The sequence below is a fragment of the Clinocottus analis genome, unplaced genomic scaffold (assembly GCF_023055335.1).
Source record: "Clinocottus analis isolate CAN_PGR_092001 unplaced genomic scaffold, fCliAna1.0.p SCAF_2, whole genome shotgun sequence".
NCBI lineage: Eukaryota > Metazoa > Chordata > Actinopteri > Perciformes > Cottidae > Clinocottus > Clinocottus analis.
Window position 1 is genome coordinate 8,146,248 of NW_027175931.1, and position 27,398 is coordinate 8,173,645.

General features: G+C 41.9%; 2 protein-coding genes across 5 annotated transcripts; both read right to left on the reverse strand.

Annotated features, from left to right (window-relative positions):
* Positions 1-549: 549 nt before the first annotated feature.
* On the reverse strand, positions 550-15,931 carry baz1b (bromodomain adjacent to zinc finger domain, 1B). 4 transcript variants are annotated; one of them, XM_068584871.1, is made up of 22 exons: positions 15,172-15,931; positions 13,862-13,978; positions 12,429-12,573; positions 11,890-12,082; positions 11,473-11,594; positions 11,128-11,325; positions 10,841-11,032; positions 8,264-9,578; positions 7,838-8,005; positions 7,442-7,580; positions 7,218-7,345; positions 6,917-7,031; positions 6,730-6,828; positions 6,198-6,375; positions 5,561-5,746; positions 5,085-5,232; positions 4,630-4,773; positions 4,305-4,452; positions 3,632-3,747; positions 2,860-2,999; positions 2,577-2,683; positions 550-2,196 (listed from the first exon to the last, which is right to left on the reverse strand). In XM_068584871.1, the coding sequence occupies exons 1-22, from the start codon at positions 15,288-15,290 to the stop codon at positions 1,569-1,571; spliced, it is 4,845 nt and encodes a 1,614-aa protein (XP_068440972.1). In that variant the 5' UTR covers positions 15,291-15,931; the 3' UTR covers positions 550-1,568. The 4 variants fall into 4 exon arrangements, with proteins under 4 accessions (XP_068440972.1, XP_068440971.1, XP_068440975.1 ...); XM_068584870.1 differs by having other exon boundaries at positions 7,188-7,345; XM_068584874.1 differs by lacking the exon at positions 4,630-4,773.
* Positions 15,932-16,434: 503 nt separating this feature from the next.
* Positions 16,435-18,702, reverse strand: bcl7bb (BAF chromatin remodeling complex subunit BCL7B b). The gene is made up of 6 exons (XM_068585327.1): positions 18,555-18,702; positions 17,989-18,064; positions 17,773-17,860; positions 17,450-17,608; positions 17,188-17,291; positions 16,435-17,089 (listed from the first exon to the last, which is right to left on the reverse strand). The coding sequence occupies exons 1-6, from the start codon at positions 18,665-18,667 to the stop codon at positions 17,018-17,020; spliced, it is 612 nt and encodes a 203-aa protein (XP_068441428.1). The 5' UTR covers positions 18,668-18,702; the 3' UTR covers positions 16,435-17,017.
* Positions 18,703-27,398: the final 8,696 nt, after the last annotated feature.

Below are 27,398 nucleotides of genomic sequence, written 5' to 3' on the forward strand. Positions count from 1 at the left end.
AAAAAAAATATATAGGGGTGAGAGGTGAAATAAAAAAGATCACAATGATAATCACACTAGAAAAAACAGCAGCACAGAAAGAAGAGGTCACACCAACCACAGCCTCGTCAGTATATATGTTTACATATACGTCTCTGGCAACCTCACCACAAACTACACAAACTTCTGCACATTCAAATGTTTTTTTTAAGCTGTGACTGTGTAGAAGTTATTACAAAACAAGTATTAGAGCCAAAATACACCAGCACTATGAAGCTCCCCCTGTCCTTCGATGACCAGAGAAGCACAGTCACTGAACTACTTGGAAACTGCCGGGATAAAAGTATTCAGAGAGCACCACCTGGTGGCTGAACCAGGACATGCAGGGAAGCCTTCATCTGCCTCTCAGGAGCCGTTTCACCATCACGTGTCAATGAATCCATTTAAATGAGTGACTTTAAGGTTTTGTTACAAAATGTACAAGTGACTAAATTATTTATGCTGCGATAACAAAAAGTAAGACAACTCCAACATCATGAACATTCTCTTCAGTGACTAGGAGAGCCCCAGTTAGTCAAACCTTTGCCATTTATTTAAATGTGATTAAGATCAACAAGTTATCATTTACAATACCAAATAAAATGTGCAAAAAATATCAAATATTCAAAAATGCCCATTTTTCTTAACAAATGTCACATTTGTCGTTTTAAACACTGTTTACAAATGTTTATGCACATAATTTCAATAAAGTCTGGTCCTGCAGCTGCTGGCAAAAGAGGTGCACTTTACACAGGAGTGTAAACCGATGGATCATTGAGGTACCGGTTCTTTTTAAAGTGGCAGGGCACTACGGAGGAAAGGCTGGTCCACTACAAGAACACCAAGATTGACTCAAGTCCATGTTTTTGAAAACATCTTGGCACCGAGAGCCGAAAAGAAAAACGTGTGTGTTAACACTAAAATTATGCGACTACGTGTGTGGCCTGAAGTATCGTCCCAGCTTTTGACAACAAAAATAAATGCTAAAACTATAAAAAAAAATCCTATCTTGTTTAACTATAGACTGGCATTTGACTAAAGATAACCTTGGTGTCAAGATGCTTAGTAGTAAGAGCAATTTATAGGTGACGGGAGGAATTACTATCAGTCGCAGCGTTGTTTAACAGAAAAACAATCCCAGAGGGTTTCAGCTACATGGACACCATCTCCTTAACTGACAACATTTAAATGAAATTACATGCGTGTGTGTTTGTGTAAGAGATGTAACTTGGAAAGTAAATTCAAATCAAAGAGTCTCAAGAGCTACAAGGACCCATCCATTATCTCAGGTCTCATTTTCTTGGTTGAAAAAAATAATTAAAAAAATCACGTTACAAATATAAATCAGTTTTCTTTTTGTCGTTTTTTCAAAATATGAACAGAAATTCAATAATACGAAACAAGTCCTTCTGAGGATTACGCCCCGCTGGCTGTGTGGAGGCGGCGGAGGGCTCTTGATCATTTCTAGAAGAGCGGGACAGAAATTCTAAAGCAAAGAGACGACCCAAAAAAAAAAAAAAAAGAAAAGAAAAAAGAAAACACCCTGGACTTCAGGAGCGTTTCTGTCGCTTGGAATGTCGCTGCTGGCTGGACCGCTCCTCGTCGCTGTTCGCCCCCCCACTGCCGCCCCGGCCTCCCCGATGACGAGTTCTCCGTGTGTCCCGCTCGCCATCACTATCCTGTTCCCTGTAATCCTTCCTACCTGAGGTGGTAGAGGACCTCTTACTTCTCCTCCTGCCATCGTCGTCACCCTCCTCCTCCTCCTCACCACTCTCGCTCTCCTCTTCCCTCCGTCCTCGAACATTTCTGGTTTTCTTTCCGTTCGATTTGCCATTATGCATTTTCTTCTTTGGTTCCTCCTCTTCCTCTTCTTCTTCAGATGTTGCATGGGCTTGGCTGACGCGTTTGCGTGAACGCCGGCGGAGGTAGCTGAGGCCGGGCAGCAGCTTTTGGAGAAGCTCGGTGAACGTCTGCTCCGTCTTGACCATGCAGGAGAGCACGGTGCTGCCCTGCTGGTTGTACTCCTCTGCGTTGGAGAAGACTAGTTTCAGGTCTTCCATGAAATCCTGGGCGTGGCGATACGAGCGCTGGCTGAATTTTTCGAGCATCGTTTGGAAATCCATGGGCTGGGAGATGATGTCCAGGTAGTCTTCTGCCTCATCCACAGACACAGGCTCCCTGGAAAAGGAGCAACGAGCCACGTTAAAACCATTCAGGACCATAACAATTCATAGTGGGAAGCACACTTATTTACTCCGACAAACAAAGTGTAAAGCGGAAAATAACTTTTGATTTTGTTCATGGGTCTAAAGAGAACATCTGCAACATATCTCCAGAATGATCATGAAATACTGGTTCTGACAAAATAGAAAAATACAAATTTTAATTCAGCAGTGTTGATATTATACATTTTGAATGTAGCGAAGCTGGGATGGCATGATGATACCAATTTGTTTCCTTTATGATTGCTAGATTATGACTTCTGTGTGTAAACATTGGTGCCCCTCTATAATAAACTGAATGCCAATTCAGACGCACAGATTATGATCTCTGCTCACCTGAAAGGCCAGCTGTAGCGGAATTTCGTCAGTTTCTTGAGGATTTCCTCGCACTTCTCCAGCTCCAGCACCTGCCTGCGCACTCCCGTTTGGGAACTCTGTCGTACCTGCAGACATCATACACACATAATCAATTACAACAAAGGTGATTCATTCTGAATGAAGGTTTTGGAAATATAGCTCAACTCGGTCCTTCACATGCATTCTGCTTTGAGAATATTCTTTAATTCTTTTAAGAATGAAGACCGAGCTTCTGTATGAGGGCGTCCCGCTGGTTTCTTACCAGTTCATCAATGTCTGCAGGGCTGTTGGGGCCAGTCTTTTGTTTGCTGCTCTGACTACTTGAAGACGACTGCTTCTTGGGTTTACTTTTTGAAACCTTCTGCCGAGATGAAGACTGCTTATTTTTCTTTCTTGGTCTCACTGTGAAGAAATGATGATGTGATCAAAATAAGATAAACAAAATAAAAAAGGCAGAAAAACATAAGAGGAAAAAAAGATTTAATATCTGAAATTTTGCTGCATGTAATTTGTCACAACCTACAGATAAGCCATTATTGTAATGAATATATTGTTGAATGAACCATTGATGCTTAATTGGTCTCGGTTTTGGTTATTTATATTTGTAATGAACTGAACTATGACATTTTCATGCTAAGAGATTTGAATAAAATCTTAGGACGCTCTCTTGAACTGTTTAGCATTGATGTTTAAACTTCTTTATCATTATCTGTGACATGCATGCTTGAAATGACAACGGGGATCATCCTGTCACATACTCCAAAGGAAGCCGGAGTGAGTGAGGCTTCAAAGCAAAAGGTCCAGACCTGAGCTCTGCTACATGACAAAACACAGACAATAGACAGGGGCCGAACATCGCTGTCAGCATTCCTCTCATTCACAACTTTCAGCATCGAGGAACCCCATTTTCCAAAACCAAACGGAATCTGTGACTTTTGGAAAATCTTTGGTGTATTCTTTTTTGTTTGGTGTCGTAGTTTTTAAATACAACAGTTTATGAAATCTGGACTTTATCTTCTCTTGTTGATACTCACAGCTGTGACCCATGGCCTTGTAGTCATTCTCTTCCTCGTCCTCTTCTTCTTCCTCAGAATCATCCTCTTCAGACTCTTCCTCATCCTCTTCTTCGTCTGTGTCTTGGTTGTAGTTCCTGCAATAAAGAGGTTGCCAATCAAAAATCGCAAAATTATAAAGACAGAACATTGTCTGCAGATACAGAAAGAGGCAGGATTTAGTGTAAAAGTTTTATTTTGCATTTTTGTCAGCGTCACTAATGCTAAAGCCACAGCTCTGCCATTTTCCTTCAATTACAATTTTGGTGCTGGGGTGGCGCAAAGTGAGAGAGTACAATCTGTAGATTAAAGAATGTCATCCTTTTTTAAAAAGACTATGCAAAAGACATTTATACTTTAGAAAGCTGTAAATGCAACATGTAAAGACAATACACCTAGCTTTATTTATGTCCAATGCAGACATGTATGCACACTTCTAATGAGGTTTTATATGTAAAATAACATTTTCACTGTAAATGCTCAACTTTATTAAATGTGCAACAATTATTATAAGTACAGTATTTTCTCTTGAGTTTTGAAAAAAACAAAAAAGATAAGCTAATGATTGAAGAAAAATGTGTTAGTCACCCAAATGTAGTACGACAGTTTACATCGACAACGAAAGAGCAGTGACAAAGTGTGAGGCAGACGTTACCTTGAACGGGAGCCACGTCTGGCAATGGTGGGCTGGCAGGCCGGACACAGCCACTCTCCCGTGGGGATGCGGTACAGGGCCGGTCGTAGACAGAACAGGTGGAAGGCCTTGTTGCACTCATCACAGAGGATAAGTTTCTCATCATCTCCTGGAAGAGAATGATATTGAAACCTTAGCTTTGGATTAAATAAGGTTGTTTTTTTTGCATTTAGTACAACAATATTTTTGTTTTCCTCATCCCTCACTGAAAGCCCAACAAAACGTGTGTGCAGCTGTGCAACAAAACACGTTTTCTTTTATCGACATCTTCTCACTACAGGTTCACCTGATGGCCTGCGGAGCTGGCTGCTCTGTATGTAGACCTGCCTGACATTAATAGTCTGTTCTGCCCTGAGCCTGACGCTGCTGCCCTGTTTGGATCTGGGTCTAGACTCCATCAGCTTCAGCAGAGATGGGTTCTGCCTGAGCACTAGACAGGGAGCAGAAGGGTAGTGGTGGAGCACAGCTTTGCTTACACTGCAACTCAATGATACAGCACACCTGTTAAGCAAGGACTGACTGAAGAAATCTTTTTTTTTTTTTAGCTGGGAGCCAATAGTGGTGATGTTGGTCTGTTTGTGTTTTTTTAACAAAAGAAAGCCATGTTATAACAAAAACATTTCTATTTTACTAAAAGGCATAATGCTCTTTAGCTGCAAATAATGTGATGCACATTTTATTTACAGACAATTCCTTTCTTTGAGACAAGATGAGCGGGGCAGCATCTGAAAACAGCCCTACCTTTCCTGCGACAGACTTTGCAGCGAGCATTCTCAGCAGACATGTCCCACTTTATGCAAGCGTCCAACATCCCTAGCAGGACGTGCATGCGGGAAAAGGTCTGGGCCTCTCGGAGGGCCGTCTTCCACTTCTCTACCGCTGTCGCCACCTAAGAGAAAAAGCACAGACTTGATTAAACTCAGCAGAATTTGATGTGAAGAAAGAATATAATAGTGCTAGCTCTGCCTGTACAAATATTCAGTTTGTTTCATGAGCAAATTTCAGCATTTTTAAGCTAAACTTGTTTACGTGGGCATAGCTCCTGTCTTACTTACAAATAAACAATGAAGTACTATTACTGGTGCTTTGTTGTTGACACACTGTACCTAGAATTTGATGAATTTAATAACTGCAAACCTCAGCTAAAAGCCATTATTTCAACAAAATCCAGTGACTTTTTGATGCATCACATAGCCTGTAAGACTCGGTTCTCTTACCCTGGCCTCCTCTGCCAGTCTCTTCTCGTCGTCCACCTCTTCAGCCTTGCTGCTTTCCTCCCCTCCTTGCTTTTTCTTCTTCTTCTGCTTGGGGGCCATGAATCCCTGCAGGAACTTTTTGATGACACAGGCCTGGATGGTGATGATGCACTCACCAAAGGCTTTCAAGTTCTCCATGTCTTTCAACTGAATAGTAGATGAAATGAATTACAGTCAGGTTTTGTGGACAACACAGAAATACTACATTATAAAATCAGTAGAATTTCACTGTATAACAAAATAGACTGTTACCAACAGTTTGATATAATAAAACCTTTTTAAAAAAGGTGTATGATGGTTTGTGTACACCATCAATGTTTATATAATTTAACGGTTAAACAGTTTCACCCCATTTTGTATGTGAATAAAACGGTTATATTGGTCTTTAAAATGTAAACTAGCTTAATTCAACACTAAACATGTTATTGCCTGCTACTGAGTGTTTTTTCTTCTGCATGCGTTTCCCACATTATATTTCATGTCTACAGCCTGACATGGTCCTACAAAAATCACTTGACTCCAAAGATTAAGGATCTTCAGTAAACATTAAAGTTAACATTTCAAGGTGACTGATATTGTGGCCACACCAAGTAGTTACCTGCGCTTCAATATCCACGTTGTCATCCAGGTATCCCAGGCCTCCCTTATGGAGTCGTGAGGCTACCTCTTGGATGTCACTGCGCAGGTAATTGAGCAGCTCCGAGTAGCCGTCGCAGGTCCTGAGGCCCAGTTTTGCCTTACGGGTCAGATGGACAGAGTGGAGGACGTCCTGGTACCTGCAACAGGGAAGAGAGTCATATTTTATTCCGTTACTGCGGCAGTGTTTAAAAACAATCTTGTCCGCTCTGCCCATTTCTTTCTTTTAAACATCCTTGTTCATACTTTTTGTAGATGCTGGTGGTTCTGTATTTCACTTTCATTATAAACTTTTCATAACCTAAAAGTCTAGCTGCTGTTTGTAATAAACATAACAAATAATAATTTCTAAATACATGCATATATGTATTAACAGCAAACAGAATGTAAAAGCTTTAAACAAAGAAACACAGCTTGTATACAATTAAAAATAAATAATGCTTTAGATGTAGATGTTTGTAGAAATAATTATCTCCTATAATGAGAGCATGTACCTGCTTTGGATCTTCGCCTTCAGTGCACTCTCTCTAACCCCGTGAGGATGAAGACTCTCCACTAGTTCCTCCAGGTCAGCTGTGTTGTCACAAATGAACCTGTATACAAAAGGCAGAATATTAGAATGAAAGATTGGTTAAAAATAAAAGCATAAAAAGAAAGCTAAGACAGAAACAAAGCTCTAACCAGAGGTTCTGTCCTTGGTTGGGAATAGTAGTTTCTATGCAGACGTCTGCTGCTGCTCCCTGCTGGGCTCCTTCGCTAATTGCACCATCTATGCTGCCATCATCCTTTTCAGCTTCTACAATGCAAAAAGTAATTAATTATCCAAGACCAAAATGACCTATTAGGGCAACACACACACAAACACTTTGTCATTTGATTATCAGCCAATGGTCTTATTTTTAAACCAATTTAAACATTTTGATTAAGGTAACTTACACTAAAGTTACTGTACCTTGTGAATCTGGAGTAACGGCCGACTCACCATCCTCTTCCTCTTCGGGCTCGGCTGGTTTGTCCTCCGGTGGAGGAGTGAAGTTGTAGTCGATGCTTTCGTGCACCCAGCCTTTCTCAATGTACAGACCAGGAACCACGTCAGAGAAAAGCCAGTATCTGAACAAAAACATCCAGCAACCATGGTTATAATTTATTTTTATGTTTTGAAAATTGACATTTAGCGCCGTATAAACATTAGTGTTCAGCACCGACCTGTTATGATTTCTGTCAGTTCCCAGGGGGGTCCTGCGCGTGACAAGTCTGGCTTTGGTTATACCATCTTGAAAGGCCCTTTCTACAGAAGCCCTCTGTTTACGCATACGCTCCTCTTCAGCATCCTTCTCCATGCGCTCTTTGGGAAAATAACACAGAAATAAATAATATACCAACTCTAAAGTATCCACATAGAACTATAAAGTAAAACAGTAGACCATCTGGCTTTGCTCTAAATGGCAATGTCTGAGTGGTGGAAAGAGAAAATACTGACGAAACTAAATTAATTGGAGTTACACAAAAGGTAACATGTGCCATTGAGCTTGTCAGTTATCCAACTTGCTTTATTTTTAAATAGCACATTTTGACAGCTCAACTCCTTGCCACAAAGTGTACCTTTATTCTGTCGGTCCATCTCCTCCTTATCCTTTTTGGCCTGCATGGACATCAACCGCCGGCTCTTCACAGAGCTGATCATGTCCTCTGGCTCTGGCTCCGGTTCTGGCTCTACCTTTACTTCTTTTTTGTTCTCCTTCTTAGGATTCCCCTCTTTCTTTTTCTCACCTGTGAGCCCAGGGCAAAAAAAATAAGTTTTTTTAATATTGGTTCAATCAATAAAAGACTAAGGCAAAGCTGAAAGATTTTCCTCTTTTAACAAATGTAATTTTAAAACAAATTTCTACTAAATGCTTAGCTTAAGAAGTTCCATTGACATTTTGTGGTTATTATAAGTTTTAAAGTGCAATAACTATGAGTGAAGAAAGAAGCAGGATCACAGTATTAAATCGTATTACATTCATTCCTACATTAACACCTGCCTACCTTTGCCCTCCATCTCCTTTCGCATCTGCTTCTCGGCCTTTTTGCGGTCATTGACTTCTTTCAGCATTGCCAGACGCTCCTTCCACACCTCGGCTGACCGCTGCTGCATTGCATCAACATGGTCTTCGACCGAGTAAGTCATAAGAATGCGGTGGCACAGTGCCACCAGGAGGCTGACCTTCTCCTCGGGGCTCAGCTCAAACACCTCGATTGTCTCAAGCTTCTCCAAGAACTCACTGGTGACCACATCGTCAAAGCCACTCAAAGCCCCCATGTCCAAAGAGCCCTGGTTGCTCTCCTCCCCGTGGGCGTCACATGGTCGCAGGCACAACCGTGCCAGCTCTGAAACCGAGTGCATGGTCAGAGGGATCTCGGATAATGGCATGTCAAGCTCACTGTAGCCTTCTGCCAGCTCATCCTGCAGCATAGTTTGAAGCAGCACCACCAGCACACGATTCAGGTAGAGGAAGCCGGACCGTTCACCTGCCAGCGCTTCCATTAGAGCAACTGCTGTGATAGGATACTGGTCATCTGGCATCAGCAGCCCTGCATAGCAGTGAAGGAAGTCCACGACCATGGCCACATCACCAAACAGGGTGTTAGGCAACCCCTCGGGCATGTCTACAAGCTTGAAAGCCGGCAGAGTCTTGCCACCTTCGATCTCCTGGTCCTCGAATCTGCGCGATTGTTCGCGGCGGACCAGCATTTCCTTCTCGCGTCTCTCCTTGGCCTTTTCGCGCAGTTTCTCTTTTACTTCCTCTCGCTTTTTCTTCATCTCTTCCTGCTTTTCCTCCTCACTCATGGCTGCCCATCGCTTCTTCTGCTCCAGTAGCTCCCAGCGTTTTTGCACTAGCTCCTTGAGCTCCTCTGGCAGCCGGTCGCGATCATCTGGGGACAAGGTCTTTGCAGCCTTAGAGATGAGGGAGGAAAGGGAGTTCTTTTTGTCCTCTTTGCCCTTGTGCTCCTTATAGTAACGGAGGAGGTGAAGAGCCATAGGGTGCAGTGGCTTGCCCAGTTTAGGCGTACCCATGCCAGTACTGCGGGCTCTCTTCTTAGGGCTCCCAGAAGAGGTGCTTTTAGCCAGATGCAGCAGAGTCATCTGCTTCATCTTTGGTGTCTTGGCACCAGCTTTACCGTCCTTTCTAGACGCTTTGAGGACATTGAGCTTCTTATCACCACTCTTTCCAGTCTTCTTTCCTTCTTTCTTGTCCCCGGACTTCCTGCCCGATTTTGGAGTCGAGGGAGCTGAGCCTTTGCCTTCTCCTTTCTTTGGAGTTCCAGAGTTCTTCATCTTAAGTGGGGATCCATTCATTTTCTGAAATACAGACAATATGAGCACATGAAGCAAAGCTTTAACTTTTAAAATGGCTATTGTAGGTGAAAACGCAGTTTTAATGCAGGCATGAAAACGAGTCAGGGGTGAAAAAGGTGAGAAGGATATTACAGGGATGGGAGGGCGTGGGGACAGCAGTTCATTCTACAGGGAATAAAAAGCAAAAAATAAAAGAATAAAAATAAGGATGAGTAAAATGCACAGGATGCATGAACGTGTGAAAGTGACACATGTAAGAGAGAGCTTTACAATTCTAGATGGAAACACGAATCTGCTGCTCAGGAGACGCTACAACTGACTCCTGCTCAGCCGAAAGTACAACTGAAAGCTCTCGTCATCCAGACACAACTCGCGGATAGGTATTCGCCGTACTGTCTTTAAAAGAAAAAAAGAAAAAAAACGCCCAATTTTTCTCAGGGAGTTTTTTTAAGTGGCTGCGCTTTAAAAAGTCTCGTCCTGTGTGATCGGCCCCTCAGTCCCCTCACCTCAGAATCTACCTCCTCATTAACGGCAGCGTTAGCTAATAACTTTCCATCGGAGCGTTGGCTAGCTGGCTAACGTTGCGTTCTCTCCTGCTGTGTTCAATGACTCAATTCATCAAGCTGTAGCTAATATTAGCTAAGTCTATGTCAACAGAGCAGAGATATACTATCAAATATTATATTACCATGCACTTGCGCTCCCTTCTGGCACGTGCATCTGTTCGCAGTTCACTGAGTTTAAACCCCCCCCCCCCCCAAAAAAAATCTTTGAATCTACACGATTCACGTAGGTTACCTATTTGGGTTTCAAAACGAGTAATTTCACCGAAAGGTGAGGGATTTTCATGCCTGTTAATGAAATACCCACATAGGTGTATAGAGGTCCATTTCCAGCAACTATCACTCCAGTGTTCTAATGGTAAATTGTGTTTGCTGATCGCCTTAGTAGACCAATGGATAACTAAAAAAAACCTTGAAAAACCTTGTGCAATTATGTTAGCACAGCTGAAAACTGTTCTGCTGGTGAGAGAAGGTATAAAACTGGCCTTCCTTTGAGCTAGTTGAGTATCTGGAGAATCACATTTGTGGGTTCAATTATACTCTCAAAATGGCCAGAAAAAGAGAACTTTTATGTGAAACTCGCCAGTCTATTCTTGTTCTTAGAAATGAAGGCTATTCCATGCCAGAACTTGCGATGAAACTAAAAACTTTGTCTGGGTGACCCTAAACTTTTGAATGGCAGTGTACATCAAGCCAGCTTACCTGCATGTGGCCCCAAATGGTGGGACTAAGAGGCATGCCTAAAGAGTCCTTTTTTCTTCTTCTTCTTTTCTTCTCGCCCTTCTCATTTCCTGAATCCTCTCCTGGTGTATCAGGGGTCTTGAGCCTCTTGTTAGGTTTACCCTCTGGAGATGACAAGCTTTTACGCTTTGCAGAGGGATTCTCTGCCAAAAACTTTTGATAAAAAAAGAAAAAGGTGTAAGACGAGAACAAGCAATATCTTTAAAGTTGTCTAATATGGGAATTAAAAAGGACCATGAGTAAATTACCTTGTGTGGATCGAGAAGAAAGTCACTGAATTTGCTGGGCAAGTTAAATTTTTTCACTAGTTCATCTTCAACCACCCAGGGAGCACTCTCGCCCATGCCCAGCCTTAGAGCATAGTGCCTGATGAAGTAGCGCATGATCTCCTTGGTTGGAGGGCGCTCCGTTCTGTAAAGACTGTCTGTTGGGACATCACTGATCACCTATGAGACAAGGTGTTGGGGAAGATTCAGTGTCACCTTCTTTCAAAAACTCAAACTGTGTAGGCCTCAAAAGATCATAAACCACAAATGGAAGAAAGATACTGTCATGGTTTCAAGACAAGATTTGGGACCAGTTTAGATACAGACCTTATCCTCATTGATGAGCTTCACGTCATACTTATGGGGAAGGAATTTGGGCATCACCCATCTCCTCTTCTCTTCCTTCATGGCAGTGGGAAGTTTCCTTGGTGAACGCCGTGCTCTGTCACCTGATGGTAGTAAAACAATACCACGTAAAAAAAGACTTGTTTCCCCACCAATTGTGTAAAAAAATAAATAAATAAAGAAGTGGTTGAAACTTGAAACGAAAACTGAGGGGGAAAAACAACATTCCATCGAAAGAAAAAAACTGTGAGCCTACAACCAATACACCACTTGAACAGCTTAAAAGGAACACACTGATCATCATCAATCATTATGCCACAAGTTTTGTCATATCCCTGGTGCACGACTACAATACCGAGGTTCTGTTTTTTCTCTGTTTGTGCACCGATTGGTACTCACTGAGACTCTCTCTCCTGTTTTCTTCTTCTCTCAGAGGAGGTTCTTTCCTCTGATTCTCTTGACTTGCATTCTCCTTGTCGCTGGATGGAGAGTCACAGGCACCTTCAAGCTTCTTCTCCCCCGACTCACCCTCTGGATTTTCAAGGGGATGGATCTTCACCACCTTCACTTGCAAACTTTTGTCTTTCCCCACCTGAAGTGAAAAGGTTTTATGAGAATCTTAGAATACACCAAGAGGAAGTTTCTCCTTTAAACACCTAATTTCGAAAAAAGCCATACCACTGAGGATGGATATCTGTTATTTAACATTAGCACCAAGTCTCAGGCAGAAGATTCATTAAACATACTAATAAGCTTCAGTAAATGGTCAGCAAAAATGTCATGTGTCTAATTTGTTCACAAAAAAAGTCTATGTTCCTTAAAAGACAATAGTTGTTGGAATAATGTTCGTCTGAAGGGGTGAAAAATGCTGGAGTCTTAAAGAGATTAAAATGCAAAGATGAATAAGAATGTTTGGAAATTGAACATGTCAAACTGACCAGGAAGTCACACTCTTCATCCACAGCGTACTTGGTGAGGATTTCCAGCCAGGCCATCTCAACTAGTTTGTCTAAAGACACTGTGTTGTGGTGGACCATCTCCAGGACTGGCTTCTCAAACCACCGGGGATACTCCTCCTGAAGCCTGCAAACAGAAACTAGTCAGCATTGAGTACAAACAAGATATATGAAGACAAAAGTGCAATACAGTTAGTGTCTTGCAATTCCATCATAATATACAAAATATATTTTGTAGGGGTGGGAATCACCAGAGGTCCCACGATACAATATTGTCATGACACTTATGTCTCGATAAGATATTATTGTGATGCATTGAGTATTGCGATTTATTACTCTTTTTTTTTTTCAACCGCAAATTGTCCCCAAAGGAAAACTTTGTCAACTCAATTGCCAACAAACGGTTTAGAATTGATTAAATAAAAGCTTGATACTTGGCTTCAGTGTATTGATACAATATCGCCACGCAAAATATTGCGATACTACTGTATCGATCCCCCCCCCCCCCCCACCTCTAATATTTTGTAGTAAGCGAGACGCTGATTTTAATGCCTTAATGCTCAACAAGGTCAATATTTCAAAATATCAGAGGTAAATTTAGTTTTTCCGAGTGTGGAAAGAACTCTATTCTGGACATGATTTCTTTCATATTATTTCGATTTCTGCAAAGCATTCATAACCAGGATCAGCACATTACATAACGGGCCAAAAAAGGACTGGGTGTGACCAGAAGGGGGAGTAACATCTGACTGATATAATTAGACAAAGCTTAAATTTAAATACAGGCCGTGACTTGAGTTTGGGGCAACTGAGCAATGATCGGTCCAGTCTTTGCTGCGAGGTACCCGTGGCCACATTTATATGGGTTGGTCCAACTTTCTTTTGCTGACATCACATATACATACAGATACGTACACCTGATTAGTGATGAGTGGAATGACAAAGATCAGTTGAACTATTCTACTTTTTTTTATGGCTATTCCTTCCCTTTTGCCGATCAGAATAAGGAAACTCTCACCAGGCCATTACAGATTCAAGGATGACTCAATCACACACACACCCTCTAAATAGAATGAGAGGAGGAGCACCAGATGTATCCAATCATAGCAAAGCAGCAAGCCTTGTGACCTTCACGGGGAGAGTACAGCTCTTTCGTGATACTACCGAGCTGCCGTCATTGAAGCCAATCTGCATTTGAGGGCACCAGTTGATTACCGGTGGTGGTATATATCCATTTAAAAAAAAATGGGAACCAGAAGTTTACTGGACATCTGTATGCAAAACACTGCCATCTACTGAACTGTACCTGTATATTCTTCACAGCACTTAATCAACAGCAGAGAGCTGACTGATGGCTCTCATTTAACATGTTGGATAGAATGTACACCCACACACAAACAGGGCGTCATACTCACAGTTCGGTAACTTCTTGTTCCTCCTCCCATGCTTCTTTGTGAGTGAGTTGACTGCTTCCAGTGCTCTTGCATGTCCAGATGTGCTCACTATATCTCTGCAAGCGTGCCTCATACTCTCTGTAGGCATTTGGTCAAAGAAATTACAATAGTCATATGGAAAGAGTTACACCCTATTTAACCATTTACAAGACAAACATGGTCCATTGTTGACAGAAATATAAAAAGAAGGCAGAGGTCAAGAGATGCCCAACAAACAAACATAACAAAAACTAAATGCACAGTTACACTTTAAACATTGAAAAGAGTCCTGGGTACATAATGATGATGATGAACAGAAGTTATGTGGAAAAAAATTAACCCACTTTGATGGTAGATAATGGGAGTAGAAAGTTTGACTAATATCTAAAAGAGTAAATTTATAGTTATTGTGGATGGTATAACATGGAAAGGTATGAGCGAGGCCTCTGCTTCACATAGTTCTTTGCTCAGTGAAGACAAATGTCGACGTTCAAATGGTACATACAAATAATACATTGGCTCTGCCACTATGGAAATCCAAGTCTACCAGAGCCTGTGCCAACATAAGACAACCATAAAAAATAAACTTTAAAGTTTACTTTCACACTGCGTACGTCATATGACGTTGTCATAACTGGTTCCATAATCTTGCTGACAGTTGAGGACCTCTGAGATTCAAAGTTTTAACACTGACGCCGAAACGAGTAAAGTAACCTTTACTTGTACAGCATAACCAAGCCATCTACACACACACACACATATACTGGCATGAATAAATGAACAGATTCAAGTAGACTAATGTCTACTTTTCAAACTCAAAAAAAGTCGCCGGTAGCTACGGCTAGCGGAGCAACATCCTCAGTCTAGAAGACAGCGAGCTATTGTGACATAATGGGACACCCAACGCTAACGGCGCGCGAGCTAACCGCGCTCGCTGACAGATTAAAGTGAAAGGACGTCTTTATCAACTACCCGTAGTTAACTAGGCATATAACATTGACACATTAGCCATACAACATACTATAATGTCGCTAGCTTTGCAAAATAGCCGGCTAACCGTTAAGCAAAGCGGTGTGCACACTAGCTACCTAGCTTGACATCAGTGTAGCGTTGTGTACATGCGGGGAAACGTGAAATGGAAAAAACAAACGTCAGGTAACATTGAATTGGGTTTGTTTGCTCCCCGGTCCCTTTACGGGGGACTACGTGATTATCTATGTAATCATGTTAGACAAAGTAACGTATACAGCATGCCGGCTCAATGAGTCGAGCATCATCACGTTGAAGGATACTCTTTGTTCCTGAAGGCCTCCTTGGAGTGCTCGACGATGTAGACCTCCTCTCCCGGGCCTGGTGGCTCGGCTAGCGGCTTAGCCAGTGGATACGGTTTCCGGCCTAAAAGCGGTGCCATGTCTAATCCACGGATGGCCACGGGGTGCCAACGGTAGAATAAAATCAACCAGCAACAAGCTAGTACAACAATATGGAATGATATGTTCTTAGCATATATGCAAGTGTCCCCGAAATATCGTAGCACGTTTCACGTTACCGCCGGCAGGCCCGGCTCCAACGTGTGGTAGCTAGCGGACGAGCTAACGCGAAACGGGCCGAAATGCTATCTCGTTGCAAAACAATAACAGTGTGCTTCTTGCCGCCCGCCTCATCGCATCCTTCTTCTCTCCTCTCGCAGCGGTTCCATGCTGGTTTTACGCGAATGCCTTGGATGTAGACAAGGTTGCCGGAAGTGTCCCTCGGTGTAGTTAATAAACTTTTAGCTCATCCGAACGAACATGTAAGGACACACGCGAATCAAACTCGCGGCAACAGCAAAGCTCAGTTCAGAAGGAGGTTATGGCGCGCGCTGAAGAACCCAAAGTCTTGAGAAACTAAGCCTGTTCTCGTTTGCGCAACTGTTTACCCTGCATGTCCGTACTGCCAGAGCTTCTTGTTATCGGATGAGAGAATTAGCAAGTGTTGCAAAAAAGTAACATGGATCAATCAAGAGGTTAATTCCTTGTCGAAATGGCGGGAGTTTCTAGTCCACCGGCACAATCCGTCCTCAATCGGAACTCCGTTTCCCCGGCAGCAAGCAGCGTCGCACGCACGGCCCGCCCTCTCTTAGCGTTGATTGGCTCCCTCAGTGAAGCGCCTTCATCGAATTGCTTTGAAACAGCCTCTCATTGGCTGATGTGGCCTGCCTTTTGTCACATTTGAGTATCACCATCAAATAAACCACGCCCAGCATCGGATAGAGACGAGAAACTCGAGGTCAGCTGATGACAATAAAGATTATATGATCTATTGTACTAATTATTACTAAAATACATATGAATACACTATTCTGATTATGCATCTGTTGAAAACTGATGTGGAATTAATTCCCTCTTCAATTATTGAATTAATTTCTGATCCCATTGTCTGGTCTCCATTTTGAAAAGGTCTGATTAAACAATAGGCCCTGTCTTATAAAATAGTGGAGTGATTGCCACAATATATTACATACCAGTGCATACCGATCACAGCTTTGACTGCAGCATCAATTAATTGCAACGAAATTGGAAAGTAGCATTTATTATGGTTTACAATGTCGGCAGTTATACACATGGGCAAATTATATTTTAAATATTTAAAAAAAACATTTCCTTGCATGTGGTAAGCCAAACAAAAAATCTCTTCCAGAAAGTGCCTCGTATTGAATAAAAATGGCACATCTAAACATCTGCATAAAGCTACACATTTAACACCTTTTCAAAATGGCCTGTAAACCTAAAAAAAAATAAAGCAATAGAATACATGCAAACGTATTGCTCAACTGCATAATGAGTAAATTAGAAACAGTTGCCAGAAAACATTTACAGCATGTAAATTGAAATACACTGCCTGCAACAGCAGTAACTTGCCACATAAAATTTGGAAAATTCCCCGCTATTAGTTCTAAAAATCACTTATAACAGCATACTTTAAAGACCTTTAAAGTAAACAAAGATTTAGCTGAAAATGCTTTTTTTTTAATTTGCTGAAATGTAACGATTGCGTAAATATGTCAAGAAAATAATACTTATAATAGTTTTTGAAAGTTCAGCTAATCTGATTGAGGACAGGTATTGTGTGCATTTTGACAACATTATTAAAAATGAGCTATCTCAGAACAGCATTTTCTCCTGTGCAAATCTTCTTTAAAGGGGGTGCTCCTGATTCCTCCAACTCCTCCTGTTGAATCAAAAAGGAATACAGTGTTACTCAAATGTTCCCATACATTTTACACCATGCTACAGACCCCAAAAATAGGAAAACAATTCTCAGCGGACCTGTGTGTCTGAGGCGCTCTGTCTGACAGCTCCCGCCGAAAGAAGATCCTCCTTGATTAGAGTGGGAGGCTCATCAGCCCCGTCCTGTCCTAAATGAGCTGGCTCTGCATTCACATAGAAGAGTGGAATTACATCTTTATTAATGTCACACTTAGCTCTCAGATGCATTTTTTTTTTACTAAAGTACAGTATATACTGTGTGTACCTTGTACAGTAATAATTAAAAAAAATGAGTGTATGCTCCAGAGAGCCATCCACATACCATCCACACTCTCCTGGCCCAGCATTGGTGGCTGAGAATCCTCGGTCCGGAGGCTGGAGGTATGTGGAGGGCTGACCTGCTGCGAGCTGGAGGTGCTGCTGCTGTTATCCATTTTAGGCTGGTAAACGTCCGACAGAAAGCTCTGGTTGCTGTTTTCATCTGAGGAATTAAGGAGTTGTACTGAAGTTGTACTGGGTGACAGATTTTTGTGTGGTTGTTAATGTGTTCGGTTGATAGGTGGGCTTTTCGACACATGTGCAGGCCATTCTGCATCCCATGTCTCCAGTTTTTTTATTATTATTAAATACAGCCACAAAACTCACCAGTGAAATCCAGTAAGGAGTTAGCATTTTCCAGGACCACATCTTTCATGCCTCTAACGTCTCCACCTGTGGATTTGGTGCGATATATCTGACAAGAAAGAGGAGACGTAAAATCAGACCGATAGAACAACATTTTTTGGACTCAATCCTTAAAAGCGATCGTGTTATTTTTATGTGTGTGTGTGGTTTTATTTTACGTGGCAGAGGCCCCCCCACCTGCTTTGTTTCTGTTACTGGCACCCACTTGAATATGCGTAATGACGTATCTCCAACTGTCACCCATTTCTTCTCCCTGGGAATGAAATTAGTCGAGACTTATTTTCGAAATGAGCTCAATTTATGTCCAACGCTACGCCATCTGCTTTAACAGCGTTAATCTGGAACGTGGGCTACATGCTCGTGTCCTCACGCTCCACAGCAGAGATGACAGCCAATCAGACATCCTGTCACGCTCACTTGCAGTCATCGTTTGCTTCATACGAGCCGGTAAAAACCGTGAGGACAGATGTCCAAATGTGTTCATAGATGTCACTGTTATTTGACTACGGGACGGTCGCTACATTACGGCGGCATGTGAGGCTGTGGCCATATTGACAGCTCTCGGCGAAGAAAAAAAAACTCAGTTAGCTCCGCCTCTCTTGTCAAGCTGGGGTACTGATTGGTCACCAGCCCCGTCAATCATCTAACTTTTCCGACTGAAGTTTGTTGAGCGACGCAGCAGATATCAGGCTACAGTCACTAATACATTTCCCTCCATATTGTCCCCCAGACAGCCTACATACCATTTGCGCACCTTCTCGATGGCCGCCAGGACCTTTTTAATATCATCTTTAGCCCGACTTCGGGTCTCAGCGCGGCCTGTTCGTCCCGACATCTTGATGCTGTTATGATTCATCTACAGATGCATCTGAAAACTTCAAGACCAAGCCCCTGTCCTCCGTTACAGTGGTAGTCTCGCGAGATTTCATCGTCTCATTTTTTTTGGTTTCTCTTTTTTTGGGCTTGATTCTGCTCAGTATGCTGCTCATACTGTATTTACTGTAATGATTGGATGCGCACATTTTGAGATATGTATTTATTTATTCATCTTGGTTGGAAGTTCCTATTCACAGTGCATGCTCATATGCTCATAAGTACAATTTTTAATAACTTCCACTATATTGGAAGGCATTCCAGCATGTGATCAAAACTGCACATTACATCTCCAAAGCAGCCTTCCCTTCACTTCAGGACATTTACTCCACCAGGGTAACCAGGAGAACACACCACATCATCAGGGACAGAACACACCCCTCTCTTCTCTCTGCCACCATCATGCAGACGCTACAAGAGTCTGAAGTCCAGAACTATGAGACTGACAAACAGTTTCTACCAGCAAGCCATATCAGCTCCCTCAACCACCACCCACAAACACACACACACCCACAAACACACACACACACACACACACACACACACACACACACACACACACACACACACACACTTTACTACATTGTATATAACAAAAAAAGTATCATACTTTATTTATTATATTGTGTTTTTACTCCATTACATTTATGTGACAGGAGTTCTTAGTTGCTATTTAAATTAAGATTTGACATAAATTCAGTCGAGGGCGTGGGTAAAGATGAAACAAGTAAATAACAATCTATTTAGCTTGTGGCCCTGTACAAATGAACAAACAAAGGGTTTGTACCATTTTAGATGTCGTTGTTAGAAAAGACGATTGGGAGAAAAGAATGATTTCCACTCCAGAATCCTCATGTGGTTTTAATAAGATAATGGTATGAGGGCCAAACGATTGAGAATATTCCAAAATATCAATACATTTGATTTGCACAACTGACTTTTTGTGTTTTCTTTCCTACCCCGTTAATCATCTAAGAACCAGTCAGATTTATCTTGTGACTCTCTGGAGGGGGCTTGATCCCCAGGTTGGGATCAACTGCTGTAAACTATCTATTTTTAAAACTTGTGCATTAATACATTTATTAAAAATCAAATTATATGATAATGAGTATTTTTTACACTTTAGGTACATTTATTTGATAATACCTTTGTACTTTTAGTGAAGTGGAATTTTAAATGCATTTGCTTATTGTGCAGTATTTTCACATGGGTTCTGGTGGATAAGAGTTTGTCTATTATGGATCTGTTTAACTGTGATGTAAATAATGTAAAAGTCCAGCTGGTCTTTTTGCTTTTCTTTGCTATTATATTGTTTCTCTTTTGGTTTATATATTTTGTGAATGTGAAATACTAGATAGACAGAAGTTTGATTAAACGTACACTATAGTTTTGACTTCTGGTCTCCATCTTTAACCAACAGAGGGTAGCCTTGAGTTGTGCAGAGCAAATGTTATTTAAAGGCCTGAGATCAAAGGTTGAGCCTGTTGCAGTCATCATAGGAATGATCCCTGACAAGAAATCATACACTTCTCTTGTGTCCTCCAGAGAATACAAGAGCAGGGTCTGCTCTTTTTAACCAGCTAGCCTACTTTACCTTTAACTGATTCGAAAGGACGGTGTGGTTTACAGGGAAAAACCTTAAAAACATATTATGTACCGACTGAAAAAGAAAGTGGAACAAAGACACAGCATAATTAGCTAAAATGCATTCAAACTTCTAATGATTTCGCTTGAGGCTGTATATCATTATTCATCATGTCCTTCATACTAAAGGTTCATATTCAATTATATTGAATTAAATAAATTAAAAACGTTATTATTTATTTTTATATCCTATAAATCACGTGAGACTGAATAATGATTGTGCCTGAAGTAGCCTGATATGCCATATTTTTTTAAACACGTATGTCATATATGTATGATAAGACTGCAGGAGTGTTTCAATTTTTTTTGTGGACATGTCTAGAAAATCAAAATCTCAACGCATTGTTGATGGAGTGGGCGGATCCTGCTGCAGCCTTAGCCAGTGGCTGACGTTATTGGGAGGAGTCAGAGACGGTTGCCAGAGAAAATATCCAAATAACAGCGAGACTCATCAGCATGCAGCTGAACGTTGTCCTCTTTCCTACAGCAGAAGATTGTACGTTGTTTTGTGTGTGTGTGTGTGTGTGTGTGTGTGTGTGTGTGTGTGTGTGTGTGTGTGTGTGTGTGTGTGTATAACTCCCCTCCAGGAAATACACGAGGCCTTAGTTCTTTGCTACTGATGGATTTATTCTTCTCTTGTAAAGCGACCATCCTCAATCCACCTTCCATCATCCACCTTCCATCATCCACCTTCCATCATCCACCGTCGAACTCGCTGGCTGCACACAACCAGAGGGAAATTAAGTCCAAATTGGCAAACAAAAATACTTAAAAAATACTTGCATTCTTTAGCATAGTACTGAAAACCGTTTACCGCTCGCTACATGTCTTCAGGAGCGTGTAACAAAGAAATGCGTCCCAGCACAACATAAACAGAAAAGATAGTTCCTACGTGTAAACAAAATCAATATTCAAGTAACAGGTAGAAAAACATAAAAATAAGATTATAAAATAACATAAATAATATTTATGGCAGTTAAACTCCCACCAAATCACATATTTTGGGATTTCATCTTCCAAAAATAACTATTACATTTATTCTGCTTCAAGCAGTAAAACTGTCTTGTGTACAGGCCTGTCAAGATAAACTGGCTTTGAGGTGCGTTTTCCCTGTTTATCTAAGGTCGAGTCACTAATTAACAGTTTTAACTTTCTGACTCTTCCATCAGTGCTAGGGTACACCTGTGTTACTCTTGCTAATCTCCATTGGTTTCGTGGAGAACCATCCTCTTGTAGGATGACAATGTCATTAATCTTCGCATTTCTCCTATCCTTTTGCCATCTCTGTCTTTGCTGAAGATTAAGAAGGTACTCCTTCTTCCACCGTGTCCAGAATTCATTCGCCAAAAACTGTACCTGGCGCCATCTCTTGCGTAGGTAGAGATCCTGACTAACAAACTGACCAGGAGGGGGAGTCATTATCTTGGACTTCATCATGAGGATATGGTTGGGCGTGAGAGGTTCAAGACTTGTTGGATCATTTAAGTGCTCTGTTGTCAGAGGTCTGCTATTTACAATAGCCATCACTTCATACAGAAAGGTCCTAAGTGATGAACTGTCAAGTCTTTTAGCAGATTGGTCAAGGATTGCTGTTAGAACGCTTCTGATGGTCCTAATTTGTCTCTCCCATACACCTCCCATGTGACTTGATGATGGAAAGTTCATGACAAACTCACATCCAAGTTCCTTTACCTGTTCATGATCCAGGTCCTTCATTGCATTCATGAACTCTCCTTTTGCTCCAACAAAGTTGGTACCTTGATCACATCTCAACTGTCTTACATTGCCACGTATTGCGATGAATGCACGCAGTGCATTGATGAAAGCGTCTGTAGTGAGATCATCAAGCATTTCAATGTGTATGGCTCTCGAACACATACAAGTGAAAAGAAGACCATATCTTTTCAGTTCCTTTCTTGCTTCCTTCACATAAAATGGTCCAAAGCAGTCTATACCACAATATGCGAATGGAGGAGTCATTTCCAGTCTTTCTTCTGGCAAGTCTGCCATCTTTGGTTCCTGTGTGTTCCTTCTATATTTTCTGCATGTTGTGCATTTGTAAATGTGCGAGGCAACTGCGCTACTGCATCCTGTAATCCATATTCCATTGGATCGCAATTCATTAACAGTTATTCCTCTGCCTTGATGATGCACCTTCTCATGGTAGTGCTTTATGAGTAATGAAGACACATGACTTGCCTTAGGTACAATGGCTGGGTGCTTGACATGTGAATGAAGGGCAGATCTTGTCAAACGTCCTCCCACCCTGAGCACATTGTACTCATCGACAAAGGGACTTAGTTTGTGTAGCTTGTTTGTTTTGTCTTTGGGTTTTAATTCCTTGCATTGCTTTATACTTTTGATTTCACTGCTGAATGCTTCCGTTTGAACCAATTTGATGATGAAAAGCTCTGCTTCCTGCCTTTCCTCAACACTTGTGGCTTCACTTGTTTTAGGTTTGAGACCCTTGATTTGCTTAGCATGGCGCTTAAGACAAGCAATAGCTTTGACAACTCTTTTCCAGTCAGAAAAACTTGTCAGGCGGTCTAACAATGTTCTTTCCTCTTTCGCTTTGGTGTTGAGCACCTGGGCCTTCCGAAGTTCTGGATCATTCTCAATGACCTCACTCACTTCGACATCTTCTACAGGCAGCTCTCTTTTCCACAGAAATTCTGGCCCATTAAACCAAGTTGAAGCTACAACCTGATCGGCCTTTAGTCCTCTCGAAGCATGATCCGCAGGATTATCTTCAGAACGTACAAATCGCCATTGCTTTGGATCTGTAATGGACTTGATTCTTTGGATTCTGTTAGCCACAAAGATGTGGAACCGTCTTGCCTCATTGTTTATGTATCCAAGGACAACTTTCGAGTCTGTCCAGAAGTATTCTTGAAGACCATATATTTCGAGTTCATTTCTGAGCACAACACTTGTCCTTGCTGCTACCACTGCTGCTGCTAACTCAAGGCGTGGTATTGTGGTCACTTTGGTGGGGGCAACACGTGCCTTCCCCATGACTAACGAACAATGGACATCTCCATTAGTGTTGATTGTTCTGAGATAACTACACTCCCCATAGCCTGTGACACTGGCGTCTGAGAAGTGGTGAAGCTCATACTGTTTGACATCCATGAAGTTTGCTGGAATATAGCACCTTCTGATTCTTACATGAGACAAGTTCTGTAGATCTTGTAGCCACGATTCCCACTGTGTCTTGAGCTCCTCTGAGAGTGGCTCATCCCAACCGGCCTTGTCACGACACAGTTGTTGCAATATCTGCTTTCCCCGGAGAATGAAAGGGGCTACGAACCCCAGTGGGTCGTAGATGGAAGCTACTGTTGATAGCACTCCTCTTCTGGTCAATGGGTGTTCCTTGACTGTAACTCTGAACTGAAAGTCATCAGAGGACACGCACCATTGAACTCCGAGAGCTCTTTCCATGAGCGGCTCTCCCAAAGCCATATCAAGGTCTTTGACACTTTCAGCACACTCTTCTATTGGTATTGATTTCAATACATGCTTGCTGTTGGAGATGAACTTATGTAGTCTTAGTTTGCCTGTGCTGCAAAGATCTCTTGCTTCCTTGACAAGTTGAATTGCCTCAGCATCAGATGTTACACTCACTAGTCCATCGTCAACATAAAAATTCCTTTGGATGAATTTAACAGCGTTTTGGTTAAATTGATCCTGACCTTTAACGGCTAGATGTTTGAGACCAAAATTGGCACAGCCAGGTGAGGAGGCTGCCCCAAACAGATGTACTTTCATCCGGAAAGTTGATGGCGGAGACATGAGGTCACCATTCTCCCACCATAGGAACCTTAGGTAATCTTGGTCTTCTGGCTTTACGTGAAACTGATGGAACATTCGCTCCACATCACACATAATAGCAATCGGGCCCTTGCGAAACCTACAGAGAACACCCACCAAGGTATTTGTGAGCTCTGGCCCAGTAAGAAGGTGGTCGTTCAATGACGTGTCTTGAAATCTTGCTGAGCAATCAAAGACGACGCGTATCTTCCCAGGCTTTTGAGGGTGGTATACCCCGTGGTGGGGAATATACCAGGCTGGTTGATTGTTGAGTTCTTCTTCGGGAACCTTCTCTGCATCACCACGGTCAATGATATCTTTCATGAAGTTCATGTAGTCTGAGCAGTATTTCTGGTCTCTCTTGAGCTTTCGTTCCAAGCCGCTTAGACGCTGAACAGCACATGACTTGTTACAGGGTAGATTTGGTCTGTCTTTTTTGAAAGGTAAGGGCATTTCATAATGACCATCTTGTTTGTGTTTGATTTCATCTCTTAGCTTAGTCAAGAAATGGAGATCTTCCTGAGAGATGGTTGTATCTTCTTCAACTCTTTCAGTGAAATCAGATTCTAGCACCTTGATTATGTCACCTGGATTCATCATTTCCGTAATCTGAGTCTTGAAAACATAGTGAACTTCACCTTTAAGCTTGATAGTTGGTTTTGTTTCAGGTGTCACCTTCCTTACAATAATGCGGTGACTTACTCCAATTGCATCACTGTAGTGCTCTTGTGGGTTACCATAACTTACTATACTCCAACCTAGATCTGTTTTCTGAGCAAAGGGTTGGTTTTCTTCTCCACATACAACTTCTCTGGGCATTAGCGCTTGTGGGCAATTGTACCCGATTAGCAAGCCAATTTCACATTCCTTTAGCGGCGCAATGTCTTTCGCAAGATGCTCCAAGTGAGGCCATGCTTTAGCAGTCTCTGAAGTTGGAATATGTGTCCGATTTGCGGGAATAAATTCACGAGTGTACATTGTTGGCACTGTGACCTTCTTAGAGGAGAATATCCCTCTTATTTGTAGGTCTTTGAGTCTCCTACAAGGTACAATTGTCCTCTTTGACGACATTGTAGATAGTTTCAGCTTTACTTGTTCCGTTTTTGTATCTAGAATGTTTGCCACTTCCTCAAGAATGAATGAGGAATCACTTTGTGAATCTAGCAGAGCATAGACAAGAACTTCCCTACTTGAATCACTTTGTGTTGACACATAGACAGGTACTATCATTGAAGTCTGTGTAGTATTGCCATCTTGCACAACTCTGTTAGATGTGGTTTCCTTAATAACGTCTTGTGTTGACTGTAGCTTTCTTTCCTTGCCATAACGTAGGTCTTTAGATGGTTCTCTTTTTGGTTCTTGTTCTTGGTTTGAGCGATCTTCGTGTAGGCATGTGGGATGACGTTTTGAGCAGGTGTCACAGACCATCCGGCTACTGCAGCTCTTGGATTGATGACCAGGACTTAAACATCCGAAGCACAGCCTCTCACTCTGAATAAACTTGACTCGATCAGCGACTGTCCTTTCAATGAATTTGAAGCACTTGTGTAAACCGTGTCCTAATTTCTTACATAACACACATGTGACTGTGTTTCTTTCACTGGTGTTAGTTGTAAAGATCTTGGCACCTACAGTTTGGTTCTTGTATGCCACCGTGGTTTGGATCTTTAGCTTTGCTTTATCGGGTTCACTTTGCCGTAATGCATTGTAGGATGTTATTGGGTTGCACGCAATACTAGCTTCCATTGATAGGAATGTCACGAAATAGTTAAAGCTTGGGAACCTTCTGTGTTCGAGTTGATATTGTGTGGCCCTTCGGTTCCATCTGGTACTTAACCAGTCTGGTAGTTTGGCAGCTAGTTTTTGATTCTCAATATCATCATTAAGAACCTTTAGACTCTCATTGTGAGCAATAGCGCATTCACAACTACGTAAAAAGTCCACAAATTTTCTTAAGTCTGCACTCTCCTTAGGAGCTAATTTTGGCCAGGCATGTAATTTGTCTCGGAAGGCTTTGGCAATCACAAAAGGCTCACCATAACGTTCCTGTAGGAGATCCCATGCTGCATGATAAGAATCTTCTGAATCGATCAGAAAATAACCTTCTACTGCTTCTTTAGCTGCTCCTCCCACATATTTCTGAAGGAAGAAGATTTTCTCTGCAGTTGGAATATTTTTTCTCTCAATCAGTGTTTGAAAGGAAGTCTTCCAATTGTTAAACTTCAGTGGATCCCCACTAAAGATTGTAGGCTCTGGGATGGGAAGCCTATTTGCTGATATAGCCTCAGCCAGGACTTTCACAAGCTCTCCTGTGTCGTTTTGAAGCACACTTCTTGAAGTCACATCTCTTAGTGGTTGTGGGTGCTGATACACAGGGTTCACTTGATCAATTGCTTGCTCGAGCAGAGGCTGCTCAGACTCACGTGGAATAAGCCTTTGGTCTGGATAAAACTCATTTTCATCATAGACCTGAAGCCTTGCTTTGGCTGCATTCAGTCTTTTTATCTCTTCTAAACGTTCAAGCTCTCTTTTCAAGTCTTCTACAGACTTCTTTCTTGCAGCATTCTCTTCTTGCTGTTTCTTTAAGAGCAAAGCTTCTTGTCTCTCCTTTTCTATCCTACGTTCAGTCTCTTCTCTTTCACCTTGAAGACGGCGAGTTAATGCAGCTACTACTTGGTCTGCAACTATCTGCTTGTCTTCAACTTCAAGTCTTTGCAATTTCTTTTGGTGGCACTCTTGTTCAGCCATAATTTTCAAAACAGCTTTGGTCGCTGCATACTCGGCAGCGGCGTCTTGTCTTTTAACGGAGGATAGATTAGAGCGAATGGAAGTAGTCTTAGAACACTTAGAGTCCGGAGATGAAACACTGGAAATCGTAGATGCGAATACAGAGCTTGCATCCGGCCAAATCAGTTCTTCGTTTGTTCCTTGAATTTGAGACTGCGCGTTGTGTACGACAATCTTTGTGACTGAGGTACATTTGTCCAGCTTGCGACGCATCTCGTGAGCTGGGCTGTCAATCCTTCTATATTCTTCATAAACATTATGCAGTTCAGATAACTCTCTTTGAATAGTGCTGATGTGTTCTTCTAGGATATTACTGGGATCTTGTTTTGTGACGGATTTCTTAGCCACCTTAATTAACGCTTTCCAGCGTTCATAAATGCTGTCAAAACGGAGTACTAGCTCCTTTGTTTTTTCCTTCTGAAATTCTTTTCCTTTTTCTGTTAAAGTACGGACTCTTTCACTTCGTCGAGGCG